Source organism: Mus pahari, chromosome 1, assembly GCF_900095145.1.
Source record: "Mus pahari chromosome 1, PAHARI_EIJ_v1.1, whole genome shotgun sequence".
Taxonomy (NCBI): Eukaryota; Metazoa; Chordata; class Mammalia; order Rodentia; family Muridae; genus Mus; species Mus pahari.
Genome location: NC_034590.1, coordinates 94,913,297 through 94,930,497, shown reverse-complemented (window position 1 = coordinate 94,930,497; position 17,201 = coordinate 94,913,297). Strand labels below are relative to the sequence as shown.

The following is a 17,201-nucleotide window of genomic DNA, read 5'->3' as shown; positions in this document are numbered from 1 at the left end:
GCTGTGCTAGTTACAGCCAGCCTCCCGCTCGCTGTGCTAGTAACAGCCAGCCTCCCGCTCACTGTGCAGGCTGAGGCCCTAAGACTCAGCTCCTGCCTGGCTACCAGTTCATCAATGGTCCTGACTGACTGACCTCTGATTCTCTGATTCTCTGAGCCAGCCTCTTGTGTGTGACATGTGGCTCCACCTCCTTCAGTACTTCCCACAAAGAGAGTCCATAGATGGGGACGTTTCCTTTCCAGGGTCTAGGCTTCTCTTCCTTTCCCAATGCCTCTTTTGTTACCTGCCCTACCCACAGACAGCAGGGGAGTCTGGTTAAAGAAATGTTTCTTTTTGTTTGTTTTTTAATTAATAAAACATATTTTATTGTTATTGAAAATATTTAAGTTATATATGGGGCAAGTGGACCAGGCCACCAGACAGAAGAACTGGTAAGGTTGAATAGGCTCAGACTGGGGAAATCTCAGAATTGAGAACAGCTGGAGTAGAGCCAGCTCCCTGCCAAACTACCTGATCTGGAACATGTAACAAGTGACAGTCAGTCCTGTAACATAAAACCCTGGAGTTCTCCATGCTAATGAGGTATCTAAGTGGGCTCTGAGTGTTCAGCCAATGAGCTTCCCTTCCTAGGCATTTCTTCCCACAAGAGGTATTTAATCCCTGGTTCACCTAAGTAAGGTGTATGCATTCACATCCACCATCAAATAAAACAGTTTGAACAAGTAAGAAGCATCTCTTCGGTTGCCGGGCAGTGGTGGCGCACACCTTTAACCCTAGCACTCGGGAGGCTGTATATACTTGTCTGTATTCTCCACATTCACTCAGAACCAAACCAGTTCCGCTGCCCTCCCCTTCCAGCCTGGTGCATACGTGCCTCTAGGGGAAGCATGGACCCAACTCCTCGTAGTAAACTGGCAGTGACGCCTGGGTACACAGAAGACTGCAAACCACAGCAGCTGTCCCAGACCCTGCTGTTTTCCACCCAAGAAAACCCCTATTACAGATTGTGTTGTCTCTGAGCAGCTTGCCAGCCACACTCGGGCACCCCAGCAGCAAGGCAGATGCTCAGCCCAGCAGTTACAAAGGAAAACAAAAAGCACCCATAATCTGGAGAGCTTACACACGGGGCACACACAGCAGGTGGGCCACACACGTGGGTACACAGCAACTCTGTCACACATGTCTTAACAGACCCTGGCTGGGGGCAGGGCTGCCGGAGTCTAGCGGCATCCAGGGCCCACACTGACACTTGGCTTACTGCTTTTGGGTAAGGTGTCTGCCTGGAGGGTCCTTTCCAGTCTGGCCCTGGCTATGACCACCAGAAGCTGACAGAGAAGCTCAGGTCCAGGGAGCGCACATAATGCCAGTACTTAGCAGGTATAAAGAGGGTGTCTCCTGGGGACAGAATGCAGGACAGGAATGGGGCCTCAGTGAACTTGGGGAACTTCTCAAGGTCGGGGTTTTCCACATCAACCTGCAGAAAGCAACAGAAGTCATCTGCTGGTCTGTAGAGACAGAAGGCACCATGTCCCCCTGATTTCCCGTGAGCCTACCTGGCTGGTGTTATGAAGAATGTGTGTCTCATGAGGGTACACTGCCTCAGACTCTTGCGGAGAATACAGCCGGATGTACTTCCTTCCTAATACCTGGGAGAGAAGGTCCGTTAGCTTCAGGCGGTGAGCTGTGGTGCCCACTGACTACAGGTCTGTGGACCTGTCCTTCCAGGCCTTTCTGTGGTCTGTCTGCTATTGCCATGTCCTATCACAAGCTCTGACATTCTGAGAGTGCTCACCTTCAGGTACTTTAAAGATCAGTGTTCTACGTGTAGCTAAGCTCAGCCCAGCATTGAGTGTGGACCTGGTTTAATCTCAGGGGTTTCCTCTTCACCTTGGCTGTGAGGATTTATGGCACAGAGGTAAAGTGAATTGCCCAAGCTAAGGTGACAGCTGGTGCTATGCCAGGCAGTGGGCTGTCCGGACCTGGCTCTTAGCTGCTACTGAGCTGCACAGCAGGGCTGCCTCAGTGCTCTTCAAGAATGCTCTCATTTACTAAGTTTCTAGCAGTTGGGCTATCTTCGTGGCAAGGCTTTACAGCAGTGGGTGTGTGCTGGTTCCCTTGTGACAAACCTGACTGAGTCTCTGGAACAATCTGTCAGTCGCTGAGAGGCCTGTTCCATCAGCCCGTATGCACAGGTGCAAGCTGCCAGTAGGAGTGGGGGAGTTTGGCGGGCACTAGAATGTGCTAGGCCTCCACACGAGAGCTCTCCAGCCTCGCCTGGGGAAATCCCACTTGGGTGCAGCCTTGACCTGGGAGAAGCCCTATCCCAGGGTCACAGGACTGTTTTGTTTTTCTGTCTATCCCCCTTCCACTCCCTTTCCTCCTCCCCTTCCCTCCTTTCTGTGACTCCTGGGGGGAGGGGGAATAGCCCAGGCTTGCCTTGAACTGGCTATGTGCTGAGGATGGCCTTGAACCACCCAAGTGCTAGGATTATGAGTATTTACCAACACAAGCTCCTTACTCTGCCCCTGTCTGGCAGCAGCTCCTACCTGGACCAGGAAGTTCTGCTGGGGGTCCTGATGCAGTGGGGAGATGGTGCCTTGTGGACCAAACCAGGCATTGATAGTGATCTCCTCTTCTTCTCCATTGCCCAGGCAACAGTAATCGGGAATGCTGATGTCCTGCTTCAACTCTGGGATCTGAGGGTAGCGGCAGAAAGCAGAGACAAGGGCTAGGAATGCCAGCCAGGGCCCAGCTGGCATCTGACTGCTTGACAGTCAAACATACCCACTCCTAGATGCACTTTTTGTTTAGTTTTTCTCTTTCTCATCCTCTGCCTTCAGACTCCCAAGTGCAGGTGTAGCACACATGTGCCATCCTACCCAGCTCAGGTTCATAGTCAAATAAATACAAATCTTAAGATAGAAGTAATAGAGATGAATTATAATCTGGCTTCATACTTGTTTCTACATCATATAGTTATTTTCTTTTTAGAAACCTGGTATTGTTGCTTTATTCTTTTTTTAAAAAAGAGCATAATACTGTCATTTACTAATGAGCACTATTTTCTTTTGTTTTGAGATGGGCTTACGCTGTAGCTCTGGCTGGTCTGGATCTCACCAAGGAGATGGGTGGCCTTGAACTCACAGAACCTTACCTGCCTCTGCTGGCATTAAGTCATGAGTCACCCACCACACCAGGCAATAGTTAAGTTACCACCACCACCACCAAAAACCAAGACAAAACAAACAAACCCAGAAGACAAAACAAACAAACCCACAGGTGTTGGGCTTGTTGGTGCATACCTGCAATTTCAGCACTTGGAAAGCTGAGACAGGGGCATGAAAAGCATGACCCAGGAGGTAAGCATGGGTGACACTGTGAGATCTTATTTCAAAAACAAGCAGTCCCCCAAAGTCCAATGTACTGGATATTTATCAGATCTCTGGGGGATAATTTTCAAAAAGTTACTACCAGCGAGGAAATCACAACTGGGATGCTTTAAATAAAGTACTACAAAGACTGGCAAAGCAGGCTTTGTACTAAACTTACTCTGAGAAGAAAGGAGTTTATTGAACAGTGTTCAGAAGCCAGAAAAGAGAGCCTTAGGAGTTGAGTACATCTCCCAGCCACCAGGGGACTAAAGCAGGCACTCAGAAGCAAATTAGTGGTGAGAAAGGGTTCGGGTCTTACTAGCAAGTGAGCAGAATTGGATAGCCCACAATCTCCAATGTGGCTAGAACCCCAGGCTCCTAGCATACCAATATTACTGCTTTGATTGAATGGGATCAAACCTTGCCCCTGGACACTGAGCATAACTCTGATTGGTTCCTGATGATGTCATCAGGAATTCTGAAGGGTGACTGGTTGGGAGGATATCAATATCATTGGCCAAGGATTCAGAGACGCTCAGAAAACACATGCTCCAGAGATGTGACTGTTGACAAGCCCAAGGCAGTGGCCAGAGGCTTCCAAGACTCCACACTGGGAGGAAAGTCAGAGCGAGGTTCCTGGCAAGCGCTAGGTAGCAGCCTAAGCTTCCTACAGACACAGAGGTCCTAGAACACAGCCTGTGTCCTGTCCCCAAGGTACATGGCTGCTCAAACTCCTCCTTGAGGTGCTCTGAACAGCAGAAAAAAATGAGTGCTGAGGGGCAGACAGCATGATCTGCCTGAAATAGCCTTACACAGTTCTGACTCACCCTAAAGATGATGGCAGCTTTGCCTTCCAGCCCGGGTCAAGGCTCCAGATGAGCAGGTAAGGCCATTCCCAGGATGAGCCCTCTGCCACTGTTTCAGTGCCTTAACCAGACAGCTCGGAAGGATTCCTTGTGCAGCTCAGCCTCCCAAGTGCACCACACCCAGGTACAGGACACTCAAAATGGAAAGGCAGTCTAGCTGCTGATGCAGTCTATTTTTCCACAGTGATGGTCATACATGCAGATGATGGGCTGGGTGGCAGTGGGCTAACACCAGGAGGTGCAGGCCTCGTAATCTGCTCTTAAGAGCCTGCTCTGGGAGAGGAGGCAGCGATAGCTGCTCCATTCAGAAAACGTGCATTTATTTCTTACCCTGCCGGGAATCTCCAGGGAGCCTTCTTGCTCATCAGGGGACTTACAGGACTCTATCATTTCCAGATTGAATCTAGAGACCTGGCTGGCCTTCCAGGCCCCTCCGCCTGGCTCTCCCATTCTTGTGTATAGCTTCCTGGCTGGTGGTCTTCACACTTTCCTAAAGCTTTAGTGCGGGGTGTTTCTTTTTTGTTTTGTTTTTCAAGACAGGGTTTCTCTGTGTAGCCCTGGCTGTCCTGGAACTCACTCTGTGTATCAGGCTGGCCTCAAACTCAGAAATCCACCTACCTCTGCCTCCTGAGTGCTGGGATTAAAGGTGTGCGCCACCCCTGCCCAGCTGGGGTATTTCTTAACGGGAATATTGTCCCACCCAATCCTACTCCAGCTCAGCCAAGCTGCACCTTTGGGTCATCCTGATCAAAGCTGGGCCCCCAGTCTCAGCATACTCAGTCTCTCAGGCTGGCAGTTCCATTTGCCTCACTGCTGCCTGTGGTAATCAGGAAGTTCCCTTGCTCCAAAGGGTAGCCCCAGGATAGCCATGAGTGCTTCCTGGGAGTGGAGGAGCAGGGCAGGAACATGGTCTCAGACTCACCTGGTCAAAGAGCTGGTGCTGAGCAAGGTACCCGACATCCTTTGCCTGACCCAGAGGAGGAAAGCAGAGGTGACCGTCAGTTAGTCTGTGTCAAGCATCTCTTGATGGCCCTGTTGCTTAGTTGGATGCTGAGTCCTAACCCTGGCCCCACCCACCACTGTCCCCTGTGGCCCCTTCCCCAGCCAGGGGACCTCCCAGGCAGGACAGAGCTGAAGGCCAGGATACTCAGGGCCCGGGATGCAGCTCTGCTCTGAGTGAACCACCACCCTGCAGCGTCTCCTTTAAGAAAGCAGTGCAGGTGTAGCACATAGCCAAGTGCTGCTGCTTTTCACTGGAAGTTGTTGGTTTTTGGTTTTTGTTTTGTTTTTTGTTTGTTTTTGTTTTTTTTTTGTTTTTTTGTTTGTTTTTCGAGACAGGGTTTCTCTGTGTAGCCCTGGCTGTCCTGGAACTCACTTTGTAGACCAGGTTGGCCTCGAACTCAGAAATCCACCTGCCTCTGCCTCCCAAGTGCTAGGATTAAAGGCGTGCCCCTGGCTTGGAAGTTGTTTTAAAACCCCTGCTGAGATGTACATGACATGCCTATTAGATAGTAACTGTAGATCTGTTAAATAGTAACTTGCTTATACCTCGTTCAGGATGTACTTCTGGATGAACTCATTGACTGTCATGAGAGTCTGGGACCAGTCTTCATCTGTGTACCTTGAACCCACTTCCACGGGGACAGTGCGGCAGCCAGCAATCTCCTGGATGTACTGTAGACTATGAGAAAGTCACCACAGTGTCAGCACACGTTGTTGCTACTGCCATCTAGGAATGGTTCCCGAGGAGGAGACTGTTGCCCTTACTCCCCTGACAGCATTCTCACAATAGAAAGGCGAGGCTGTGTGCCTGAGACCACGCAGCTGAGGTGGCTTTGCAAATGGCTCTGGAAGGCCGCCCTCACCATGCCCGACCCTTAAGCTCAGCCTGTCACACAGACTGTCCTGACCACCTCTGCCATCCACAATCCTGCTGACACCTCACTTTCCGCTGTCACTGCTGAGACACCTTGGGACAAGTGGAAGGTAGTATGGGGTGATGAGTGCAGGCTCTGAACTCTTACAGCCTGGACCTTACCGTCAGGATGGCTGAGTGAGCCCCGCTCCCCATCTGTTAAAGGAGGTGATGCCAGTACCTGCCCCCATTTGGAACATGACTGCTCTGCTGTGGCTCCCACAGAATTCTTCCTCACTGGAGTCTCAGGGGGTTCTTCTTCCACAAACTCACAACAGGCCAACCTGACTCAACCCACTCCTGTGAGCTACAGTTGTCGCACAGAGCACCCAGGGTACTTTGACCTGACCCCTGTGGATGCTGAAATGCCAGGGCTCTCCAGTCCTTCCAGGAAACAATAGTGTGGCCTCTCTGAATCCTAGTAGGAGCCATCTCTCCGGTGAGTGCAGCCATGGCCTCAGGGCCCAGCGAAGGAGAGCTGTGGGTTTTTAAGGCCTTGCATGAACACCTAACGGCTCTCTGAGCCTGTTACTCAGGCACTTGCAAGGCTATGCTTAGGGTGAGCGTGTGCTGGTGACAGCTTAGACTCCTGCACACACTCAGGATGGCCCATTAAACGTTAATTTAAAACAATATTATTCCATGTTCAGGGAGGTAGACGTGCTACCGTGTCCTATGTGGAGGCCGGAAGGCAGCTCTGTGGTTCTCTCCTTCTACCTGTGTGGGTCCTGGGCTTTGAACTCAGGCCATTAGGCTTTTGCAGCCACCTTGCCAGCCCCAGGGCATCCCACTTGAAAGTCTTCACTATCCTCTGTAATCAATCAGGGATTCTGAAGGTTGGTCTGGGGTGACTTATGAGTGACCAAGAGAGACCTCTGAGGAGGAAGGGCCTCGGTTCCCCACAGTGGCTACTCACCTCCACTTCTTCATGCAAGGCCAGTGGTCAGCCACACCTTCCAAGATCACAGGCCTCCCGGGAACTAGAAAATGCTTCTTGAAGGACTGCAGAGGTGGGCAGCGGAGCCTGGGTACCACCCGCTCTAACACGACATCGGGGGCTGGGCTGGCGTCACGCTTTGCCTTCTGTTCAGAATCCAAACAAAGCAAGATGGCAACTGTGTCAGGAATCTGCGTTAGTGGCAGGATGTCTAGGTAGTGTTAACAGCAGGTGGCAGTTCTCTGTGTGCACATATGTGTGGCAGAGAATAACCTTGGCTGTTACTCCGTAGCATGCACATCCATTCACCGTACTGAGACGGGGTTGTGTCCCTGGCCTGGGGCTCACTGACCCCAGCGAGGCTGGCTGACTAGCAAGGTCCTGGGGTCCACCTGAGTCCATTTGCCTGGCTATGGGATGAGAAGAACGTGCCACCATGCCAAGTTTTCACATGGTCCTAGGGATCAAACTCCAGTGCTCCTACGTGTGTGGCCAGCTTTTGTCTGAGCCATCTCCTCAGTCCTGAACTTTGTTTTGTTTTTGAGACAGGGTCTCAGCATGCCTAGAAGGCCTCAAATGCACAGACATCATCTGCCTCTGCCTCCCAAGTGCAAAGGGTAAGGGTGTTCACCACTACATGGAGCTACGCTTTGTGTTTTTGAGACAAGGTCTCCGTAGGAAAGCCTGGAATGACCATGAACCCAGAATCCCCCTGCCTCCAGTTCCAGAGTACCCACCACACCCACCAGGAGTTAACATTTATACACTGATTGCTTTCATGAACTCAAGTCTCCCTTTTCCTTAGCCATCTCATAATCTTAGAGCCCTCCAGGTGACAGCAATCCTGAAGCACTGTGTTCTAGGCAGTTTCCACATGGCCACTCAGTCCTTGCACTGTCACACAAATGGCTGCACTGTACTTTCCTTATCCAGTTCCCTTGGGTAAGCTGAGCAGGTAGGTCCCTTAGCATGCCTGGGCCTCCGTTTCATCTGTGAACTCCAGGTGACAACAGCACCCACATGTGGTACCCAGGAACTCTAGCTGGCCTCTACTGTCCCTGCTTCCTTTACACTGCCCCCACTCAACAAAGGCCTTGTGTGTACAGCCCTCACAGAAGCCTCCGCCCCTCCTCTAGCAACAGAGGATTCTTCTCCAGCCTCCTAGGAACATAAGCCGTGGGGTGGTGATTCTCTGTACACATGCTGAGCCAGTTCATCCAGGGCACTGCAGATGCTCGGTGAAGTTGTTAAATCGGTACTCTTCCAGTGGGTACCGAGGGACAGAGACGAAGGGCCCTGTCTGATCAGATAGGGTGTAGAGCTCAGGCAGGCTGCCAGAGCAGCCTGTGCTCCCCTCTTTGGCTATGCATCCTGCCCCCTAAGCCAGTGAGGACCACTTTGGGCAGGAGTCCACTGTTATGTCCCCTTGGGACACACTGATGGGAAGATGGAGGCCTGTACCCTTAGATCGAAGGGGACATGCTTGTCTCTTCAACTGTAGACTATCCTGCTCTCTAAGGAGTGAAGCAGCACATTGCCCTGCAGCCACACAGATCTTCGTGGCAAAGCATCACATTAGCAATGGCTGCTGGTAGTCTCCAAGGCTGTCCACTTCTCTCTTAATTTGTAACTTATTGTTGGTACATTTATTCACTTTCTAACCCCAGATGAAATCTCACTGCAGACCTGGCTGGCCTCAAACTCCCCATCCTGTGCCTCTGCCTCCAGGTGCTGGGATTACAGATGTGTGCACCATCATGCCTAGCTTCGCTTTATTTGGTGAGGCAGAGGCCAGGCGCATTTCATTATGGCTCTATGCCTTCAGGAGCAGGTGGCTATCCAGGCTTCATTTCCCTGCTGACCCCTCCAAGTCCTCATGTGAAAGGTTCCACCCTGCCTTTCTTCCTGGCTTGTGGATCTTTTCCCACTGTGGTCACACTTATGTGGTAATGACATCCATCTTATTTGTAAATCACACTCAACAGGAAATTCTAAAACTGCAGGAAAGCACTGAGAAATACATGCAGAACAGTCCAGAATTCCATGGCTGGCATCCGACACAGCCCCAGCCCTTTCTCTCTGAGGCTCAGGACCTATCGGACAATCTACAGATGAGGACCCAAGGAGCTGGTGTCTGGCCCACCCAGTGGAAGCTGGGTGAGGACTGTGCATCTGCAGCCTTTGCTCTGGGACACTTAAATACCATGGCCAACCTCCATGAGAACTGGCGGGGCAGGACACACTGCCCCTGAACCTCAGTCAGCTGAGGTATCTCTGGTGGTGAGAAGGCATGCTGGATTTCCTTCAGAGCTACCTCCTTAGATTAAGAAAGCTGCCACCTCCCCCTCTAAAAAGGGCACTCCCTTTGCAGCTGCTAATTCCCCAAATCTACACAATGCTCTTTTCAGCAGAGGCTGCCTGTGTGGGACGACCCTGGGAGACGACTGGATTCTTCTAGAAGATGGGTTGGGCTGCTGGATGGTTCAGCTTTCAGTGGTGACCCACCTTGGTGGCGGGCTGATCCTGGTGGGGGCCACAGGCAGGCTGCTTTCCTGGGAGCTGGTGTGTCTGGAGGACTGCAACTACTTTGAGAAGGATGTCCCCAAGGATGGATGCCCCCATCAACAGGCCCATGTCACACACCCGCAGTGCTTCCGCTACAGCAGTGACCTTCTGTGGTGCCTGGCACAGGCACAGGGCCTTCAGGAGGCAGCCGAAGGAATACACCCGGCGCCATTCCTTGTCTACATCTCTCCAGGGACCAGTGTTGAGCTTTTCCCAGGAGTAGTCTAGGACGGCCTCGCTGGCCTGCAGGCACCCCTGCCAATGGCCCGCGTAGAATAGACCCACAGCCTGCTGCAGCAGCGCAGCCACGCTCCTGTCCACCTTCTCACCGAGGTCCAGCTTCAGCTCCTCCTCTGTGTCAGGCAGGAGCACCCTGAGGTCCTTCCAGAGGGTGCTGGACCCCACCAGGGGCTCTGTGGTGCCCTCTGACATGATCAGCACCTGAGAGGAACAAGACAGGAATCAGAGACCACACACAGCCCCTGTAGCTTACACCAGTGCGTTTCAACAAGGTCTTTGCTCCTGGTGCCTCGCTGGTGCAGGCCCTTCCTTTGGGGTGCCCTTCCTTTGGGGTCACTGCTCTGTTTTCAGGGCCTTGTACAATGCCCGGCACTAAGTGGACTCTGGATAGAGATCTTTTCAGAGAGATGTGTGCTGTCCTCATCTGGAGCGACTCCAATATGTCTCCTCTGCCCGGCAAACCCAACCTTTCAGGCCTATCCTGAATGATCTATGTGAAGTCTGAGGAAACGCTCCTCAGACAGCCCTTGGGCTCTTCTTACAGCATTTGTCACACAATACATCTACAAGCACATGTGTGTGGTCTGCCTCTCCAAGGCTGGGTTATGCCATTTCCATTTTGGCTTCCCTAGAGTCTAAAGCTACAGGTGCAGAAGGAAGTGCTCTGTTTTAGTGTCCCCAACGGCCCTTGTGTTGAAGGCTTAGTCTCCAGCCTGTCTTAAGAGTTGGAGCCTAGAGGTAGAAACTAAGGTCATGGAGCTGTGGCCTTACAGTTGAACACATTATGATCCCAGCCTTGTGTTTCTTAGTCACCATAAGGTAGAGAGACATCCTCTGGCTTGTGCTCCCACAGTGATGTACTGAGCTGTCACAGGTCCAGAGCAACAGGGCCATGCCACCTGCCTATATTCTAAAATCATGAGCTAACACAACTCTCCCTTCCTTCCTTCCTTCCTTCCTTCCTCCCTCCCTCCCTCCCTCCCTTCCTTCCTTCCTTCCTTCCTTCCTTCCTTCCTTGGTGTCAGCCTGAGTGTTGTGTGTGGACAATGTCGCTATAGTAACACTAACAGATCTGCAGCTTGCAGACCACCATGGCTCTCTGCCCTGCTTTCTGTTCTCAGCTCTATCCTAACAGCTGGGGCATTTGCTATGTTGGATGTGATTTATCCCTAAAGGTTCATAGGCTGGGAGTCTGGGCCTCAGGAGGGGCATTTAAGAGATGGGGCCAGGGAGGTGATTAGGTCATTAAAGGCACCACTATGGGAGGGCCTGTCTTACAAAAGTGGGCTAGTTCCTACAAGGCTGCTTGTTTTAAAGTGAGGTTCACCCTCATGTTGGGTCCTTGCGTGTGTCTGTGCTCCCCCTACCCCCACACTTCTCTACCATGTGGTGACACAGCTGGGTGTCCCTCACTGGATGTCTGTACCAAGCTGTTGGGACTCTACAGCCATCAGAATTGTGAGCCAAGGAATGCCCTTTCTTTATTCATCCCCCAGTATGTGTCAGACAGTCTTACAGCAACACCTCCTGACACATTCTCTGTAGGACACATCCTCTGCCTGCCGTGCTGTTGAGTGATGGGACCATCCTGTTTGGGGCAGGGAATGCAGATGGCCAAATATGAAACACTTGCTTTGTTGGCCACACAGTCTCGGTTGCCACTACTCTGCCAGTCATGAACCAGAATAAACAAATAGGGGTGGCTGTGCTCCATTAAAGCTTTATTTATAAAACAGAGTGGGTGCCAGATGTGGCCTGCCAACTCCTATTGTTCTGTGTCCTGGAGTTTTACCCCTGGGTTTCATCCCTGGCTTGGGGTAAAAGAAAAGAACAAAGAGGAAAAAATACCCTTTATGTATTTTTCTTTGAGACAGGGTGTCTCTGTGCATTCCTAGCCATCCTGAAATTCACTGTGTAGATTAGGCTGGCCTCAAACTCAGAGCCCCTGCCTCATGAGTACTGGTATCAGAAGTGTGTGTCACCACCGGCAGGCAGAAAGGACAGCCTTTACCTTTTCTCTGGCTCAGTCATACAAGCTTGCTACATAGTTTACTGGGGCAGAAGCAAGTGCTACAGAGATGAACGCAATGACTAACGTCTGGCCATAGACACCTTCCACAGGTCCCCTAAAGATGGAAGTGTGTGTGTGTGTGTGGGGGGGGCTCTCAGGCTCCAGGGAATTAAAGTTCCAGGTGGCAGGAAGCTGCCACATGGAAAGGGGAATTGTGGGAAGGCCACTGAGCCTGGAAGAGCCACTTGGGAATGGCCTGAGCCAAAAATAAGCACACTTAGGCAGTTAGCAGACTATAGCTGGTGCTTCTTACAGCAGTTAGTCTGTGCTGCCGGACAGATGACAGCCCCTACAGGTGGCCATATCCCAACTTTGAATGGTAAGTATGTCACCTAGTGTGATTGAGAAGGGGAGCTAAGATGGAAGATTATCCTGGATTATCAAGGTGGGCTCAGGATGACATTGAAAGGATTGCTTTGGACTAACATCAGATTTGGAAGGACTTGTGACTTCAGAAGAATGGTCACAGGAAGGCAAAGTGGCTGGGCTTTGATGACTAGAAGCTGAGAGAATTCAGGGCAATTTAAGGAGCTGAGAAAAATCAAAGAAATAGATTCTTTCCTGGGGCCTTTGTTGATCCCTCCATTTCAGCCCAGCAAGACTGGTCAGATCCCAGCCCACGGATCTGTGAGGTGGCAAGCCTGCCGTTTATAGCCACCATGCTCATGATAAAATAAGATACACAAAATAAAAAGAAAGCAGTGGTGGTGGGAAGCGACAGGACTCTGCTTCTGTGGTCAGGCCACACGAGCTTGGGGCTAGCACCATTACTGACTCTCTACTAACCAGTCAGCTAGTATGTGTTAGCTCATGCTACCATGTCGGAAAGGCTACATGGCAAAGAGATAAAGTGAGCCTGTGGCTAACAGGGATCAAAGAGCTGAGGCTCCATGTCTGTAACTGCCCACACCCATATGGAGTACTGCTGCCAACAGAACCTGGCACGGGGCACAGGTCTGTTAAAGCAGCCACTTCACCTCTTCTTCCTCTATGCAGCGGAGTCTTTGTGTGAGAGCTCAGCCCAGACCATGGCCTTGTAAGGGATTCTAACGCAGAGGACCTGGCTAGCCATGCACATATACACTCAGCTCAGAAAGACAGGTCCTGAAGGACTCTGGCCAGCTTGGGCGTGGTGGGCATGGCTCTGGCAGAGCTTGCTTGCTCTTCTTTCCAATTCCTCGGCCTTGCTAAAAACTGTTACGTCACTGTTACATTCCTAAAGCTAGCCACCAGAAGCTAGCTACTCCATTATTCTTCCACTTCCTCCTCCCGAGGCTGACTACCAAATTCCAGCTTTCAAAGTACTGAAGTTCAACAATCAAAAGACCCCTTTGGTTCACCTTAATCAATTAATTGATTAATACCCCAATCAAAATATACCACCACATGCTAGCCCATTCTAACACAGGCCTCCCCTTCTCTCTTGTTAAAGATTACACCTGCAAGGTCGTTTGCTGCTGTTTTACTGCCTGAGTCAGAAAGTGGCCACTAAAGCTTTTCTTACTTGCTTAATAACAGATCTCTCTGTGAAAACAGGCATTTGGGTGTGGCTTGTGCCTAACGCTAACCCAAAATTCTTTTATTGATACTTCATAATTGTAATTTTCTATGATTATGAATAATAATGTAGATAGATATCTGGTATGTGACATCTGAAAAGGATCATTTGATCCCCAAAGGGGTCATGACCCACAGGTTGAGAACTGTTGTTCTAGAGGAAAAGAACTGATAATTTGTGTGTGTGTGTGTGTGTGTGTGTGTGTGTACTAGAGAGAGGGGGAAGGGAGGAAGAGAGAGGGAGAGGGAGAGATTGACTGACTGACTGACTGACTGATGATTAAAATATGTTACAGGCTGTGGTCCAGCCAGCCCAACAATGGCTGTCTACCAACACAAAGTCTAAGAATCTGGTAGCTGTTCAGTACGAGGCTGGCTGTCTCAGCGGGTCTTCAGTGTATGGCCAAATCCTGAAGAAATAGGCTCTAATGCCAGTGAAGGAGTGAACTTGCCAGCAAGAGTGAGGGCAAGCAGGCAAAGAGCCAGTTTCCTGCTTCCATGTCCTTTATATAGGCTGCTAACCAGAAGGTGTGGCCTACATTAAAGGTGAGTCTGCCCACTTAAAATGTTTTAGTTAAGAAAAATCCTTCAGACGTGTACCCAGTCAACTTGGGGTTTAATTAATTCCAGATGTAATCAAGAGACAACCATCACATCCCAGACAGGAATGTTTGGCGAGAATTCCATCAAGAGGGACTGCAGACCCACATGCAGTTCTCTACAGCTGCAACAAGTTCCTCATCCTTAAGCATAGCACCCTGCCTCTAGCAAGGGGTCCAGCCAGCCTTTTCTCTTACAGGCACCCCTTTTCCCACAGGAGAGTGTCTGTCCTCCACTGTTTGAAATGAAGTTTCATCTATTGATGTCAGACTTTCTGCCTTTTGTCTTTTTATATTGCTCCAGAAACCCAACACTTATAAGCTGCTATTTACAATGGCCTTGAAGGTAAGGACCTCCTGCTGTAGACTGCATGAAAGAGCCTTCTGGGAGAGCGCTTCACACTGGCTGTAGTAAATCATCTTCTCTCAGCCACATGAGCTAGCTGTAGTAATTAGAAGCAATTTAAATTACAGTTAATTGCTGAGGGCCAAGTTTTGGTGGGGCAATATCATATAAACATCTCATATCCTAAATGACTGGGATTTTGTCTGGACCTCACAGCCAAAGTCAATAATACACCCTGAGGTCACTCAAGGCTGTCATGCTACTGTGTACTCAAACTGTTTAACCTGCCTTTAAGGAAGACTGTACCAATCAACTTTACTTGTATTGGGTTTCCCTTGAATTCAACTTTTACAACCTAGGCTAATGCAGAGCTAAAGTCATGCACTCTTTCATGCCTCTGAATCAGATGATGTCATTGAATCATCTGCTGAAAGTTGAAAGTAACCTCCAATCTACCGTAAAAGCTGAAAGCAGCATTTGTGGATACTGGTTGAAACACAGGGACTGTTACTGTCTGGGTCAGTGGGAGCCGGTCAGTACCTTTACCCTGTGTAAGACTCCATTAAAGATGCCTATAAAGTATCATATTCCTTCCCCTTGTGATGCTTTCTGTACTGTTCAAGAAATACAGAGTGAAGCCCTTTGTGAGGGATGGATAGTCACACAATGCACCCAGAGACATAGGCAGTCACATACAAGACAGACAGGCACACATAGAACAGACCCAGTGCTAAACATTCATTAGATGGCCTTCAGGAGGGCACCGATCCAGACTCGTGCAACAGAGACGGAGGACAAGACACAGGGAGCATGACGTAGAGAATTCAGATCTGGACTCACTCTTGGTTAAGTGACTGGAAGGGGAAGTGCTTTTCCTTCCTTAACATGACACTGACATATTTTTTGGTAACTCTGGGTTAATAGCTGTGGTGGTTTGAATGTACTTGGCCCAGGGAGTGGCACTATTAGAAGGTGTGGCCTTGTTAGAGGAAGTGTGTCACTGTCGGGGTGGGTTTTGAGAAAGACCTTCCTCCCAGACACATGGGAGATAGTCTGTTCCTGGCTTCCTTTCAATGAAGATGTAGAACTCTTGCCTCCTCCAGCACTATGTATGCCTGTATTCTACCATGATTCCTGCTATGATGATAACGGACTGAACCTCTGAACCTATAAGCCAGCCCCAAGTAAATGTTGTCCTTTATAAGAGTTGCCTTGGTCATGTTGTCTCTTCATAGCAATGGAAACTCTGACTAAGACAGTTGCTAACAGGTACAGTCCATGCACCAGGTGAAAGCACATTTTACCTTGGTTTCACAACCAATGTGTCAAGGTTTCTTTATAAGCGCTCCAGAATTCAACAATTGTCCATTGTCCTAAGCTCTGTGAATGTCTCCAGAGGAGCTGGTCTGATGTGGGCCCCAAGCAACAGTTTTCACACAACCAGCAGCTTGAACGGGCCTTTCAGTGTATACTGCCTGGACTCCCTTACTCTATGGCCTCAAGTCAACCCCCCAGTGCTCCCACACAACCCAGTCTGACACAGATGGGACCAGACTGAGCGGCCCTGTGATCTGGCTGTAAGTATGGTCTGACATCCTGTACCCTCTCCTTGTATTGCCTCTTAGAAAAGGCAGTATTAGCCAAAAGGCCCGCCACAGGAGGGAGCAACCATTGGTTTATAAACCAGTCTCTCCCAGTGCACCCACACACTAGCCTCTAACTTCGCTTCCCAGAGTACCATGCAAAAGTTTATTGTGAGATGTATAAATAGGCTTCCAATAGTCAGGTATAGATGGCCTAACTGTGGAATTCACCACCTAAACCAGGATACTATAAATTTAAGAGCCTAGACAAACAAAACCTGGGATTACTGCTGGTAAAATGGCACCCACAATTACCCAAACACAGGCCACATGTACCAGCCTCAATGGCCTCATATGCTCCAGTATAAGTTTCTCTCCTGCAGTGCAACAGTTAATAGGCCCTAAAGACATCTTGCTGGGCATTGCTTTGCTTCTGAAGTTGGTAGGGGCTGTGTCTTTGCTTGCAAGGTGGCCTTCTGGTGCTCCGGGGCCACATGTCAGGGAAAAGGCACTGCTTTCAAGTAATGGCCAGGTGTAGGTTGCACAAAACGACTTTTCTCTGTAGCCTTAATGCTAAAAGGTCTTTAGATAAAGTCCCATTTGTTGGTGTACAAACGACCTTTTTTGCGAAAGGATGTTAGCTCAGGGGTGCAGGATCTAATCTGTGTGGTTCTATCTGGGCTTCTTAAGTGAACTAAGCTGCTCACACCAAAACCAAAGGAGCGGAGAACGGGGCCGAACGGACTCGAGCCTTGCTTCCTAAGTGCACTTTTTTGGGATGTATTACAGAAACCGGTTTTGGTTGCCAAGCGGGTTGCTGGATGCCTTAGCATGAACATACGTCCAGGGAAAGCACGTGCAGTCCCCTCAAAGTACCGTACCCGGCTGCTCATGCCCTTCAGGACAATCTGGATTGGCGGGCTGGCTGAGTGGCCTAAGAGAAGACGCCCTGACTCCCAGGAACTCTTTGCTTGTAGCTGTGGACCTCTGTCTGCCTACGGGGGACAGAAAGATCAAATTCTGACTTAGTAAAGAGAGCTTTTTTTTTTTTTCAAGATATTGGAAAAGAGAAAAAAGACCATAGCTTATTATTGTAGCAGAGAGCTTGTGGTCAGAAAGTCTGCAAGTGCCCTGAAGGCTAGACAAGAAGA

At 50.0% G+C, this 17,201-nt stretch overlaps 1 protein-coding gene across 4 annotated transcripts in view; it reads right to left on the bottom strand.

The window, feature by feature from the left end:
* Positions 1–336: 336 nt before the first annotated feature.
* Kdm8 (lysine demethylase 8) overlaps positions 337–17,201 on the bottom strand; it is an 18,077-nt gene continuing 1,212 nt past the window's right edge. For 2 of the 4 annotated variants that reach the window (XM_029541467.1, XM_029541465.1), the window contains exons 2-9: positions 16,932–17,045; positions 9,595–10,095; positions 7,069–7,235; positions 5,786–5,918; positions 5,160–5,204; positions 2,547–2,696; positions 1,554–1,646; positions 404–1,474 (exon numbers count right to left, since the gene is read on the bottom strand). In XM_029541467.1, coding sequence (XP_029397327.1) covers positions 1,310–1,474; positions 1,554–1,646; positions 2,547–2,696; positions 5,160–5,204; positions 5,786–5,918; positions 7,069–7,235; positions 9,595–10,095; positions 16,932–16,943 — 1,266 coding nt within the window. In that variant the 5' untranslated portion in view covers positions 16,944–17,045 and the 3' untranslated portion in view covers positions 404–1,309. Of the gene's footprint in view, positions 1,475–1,553; positions 1,647–2,546; positions 2,697–5,159; positions 5,205–5,785; positions 5,919–7,068; positions 7,236–9,594; positions 10,096–16,931; positions 17,046–17,201 lie in introns of all 4 variants that reach the window. The other 2 variants (XM_021214040.1, XM_029541472.1) reach the window with 2 other exon arrangements.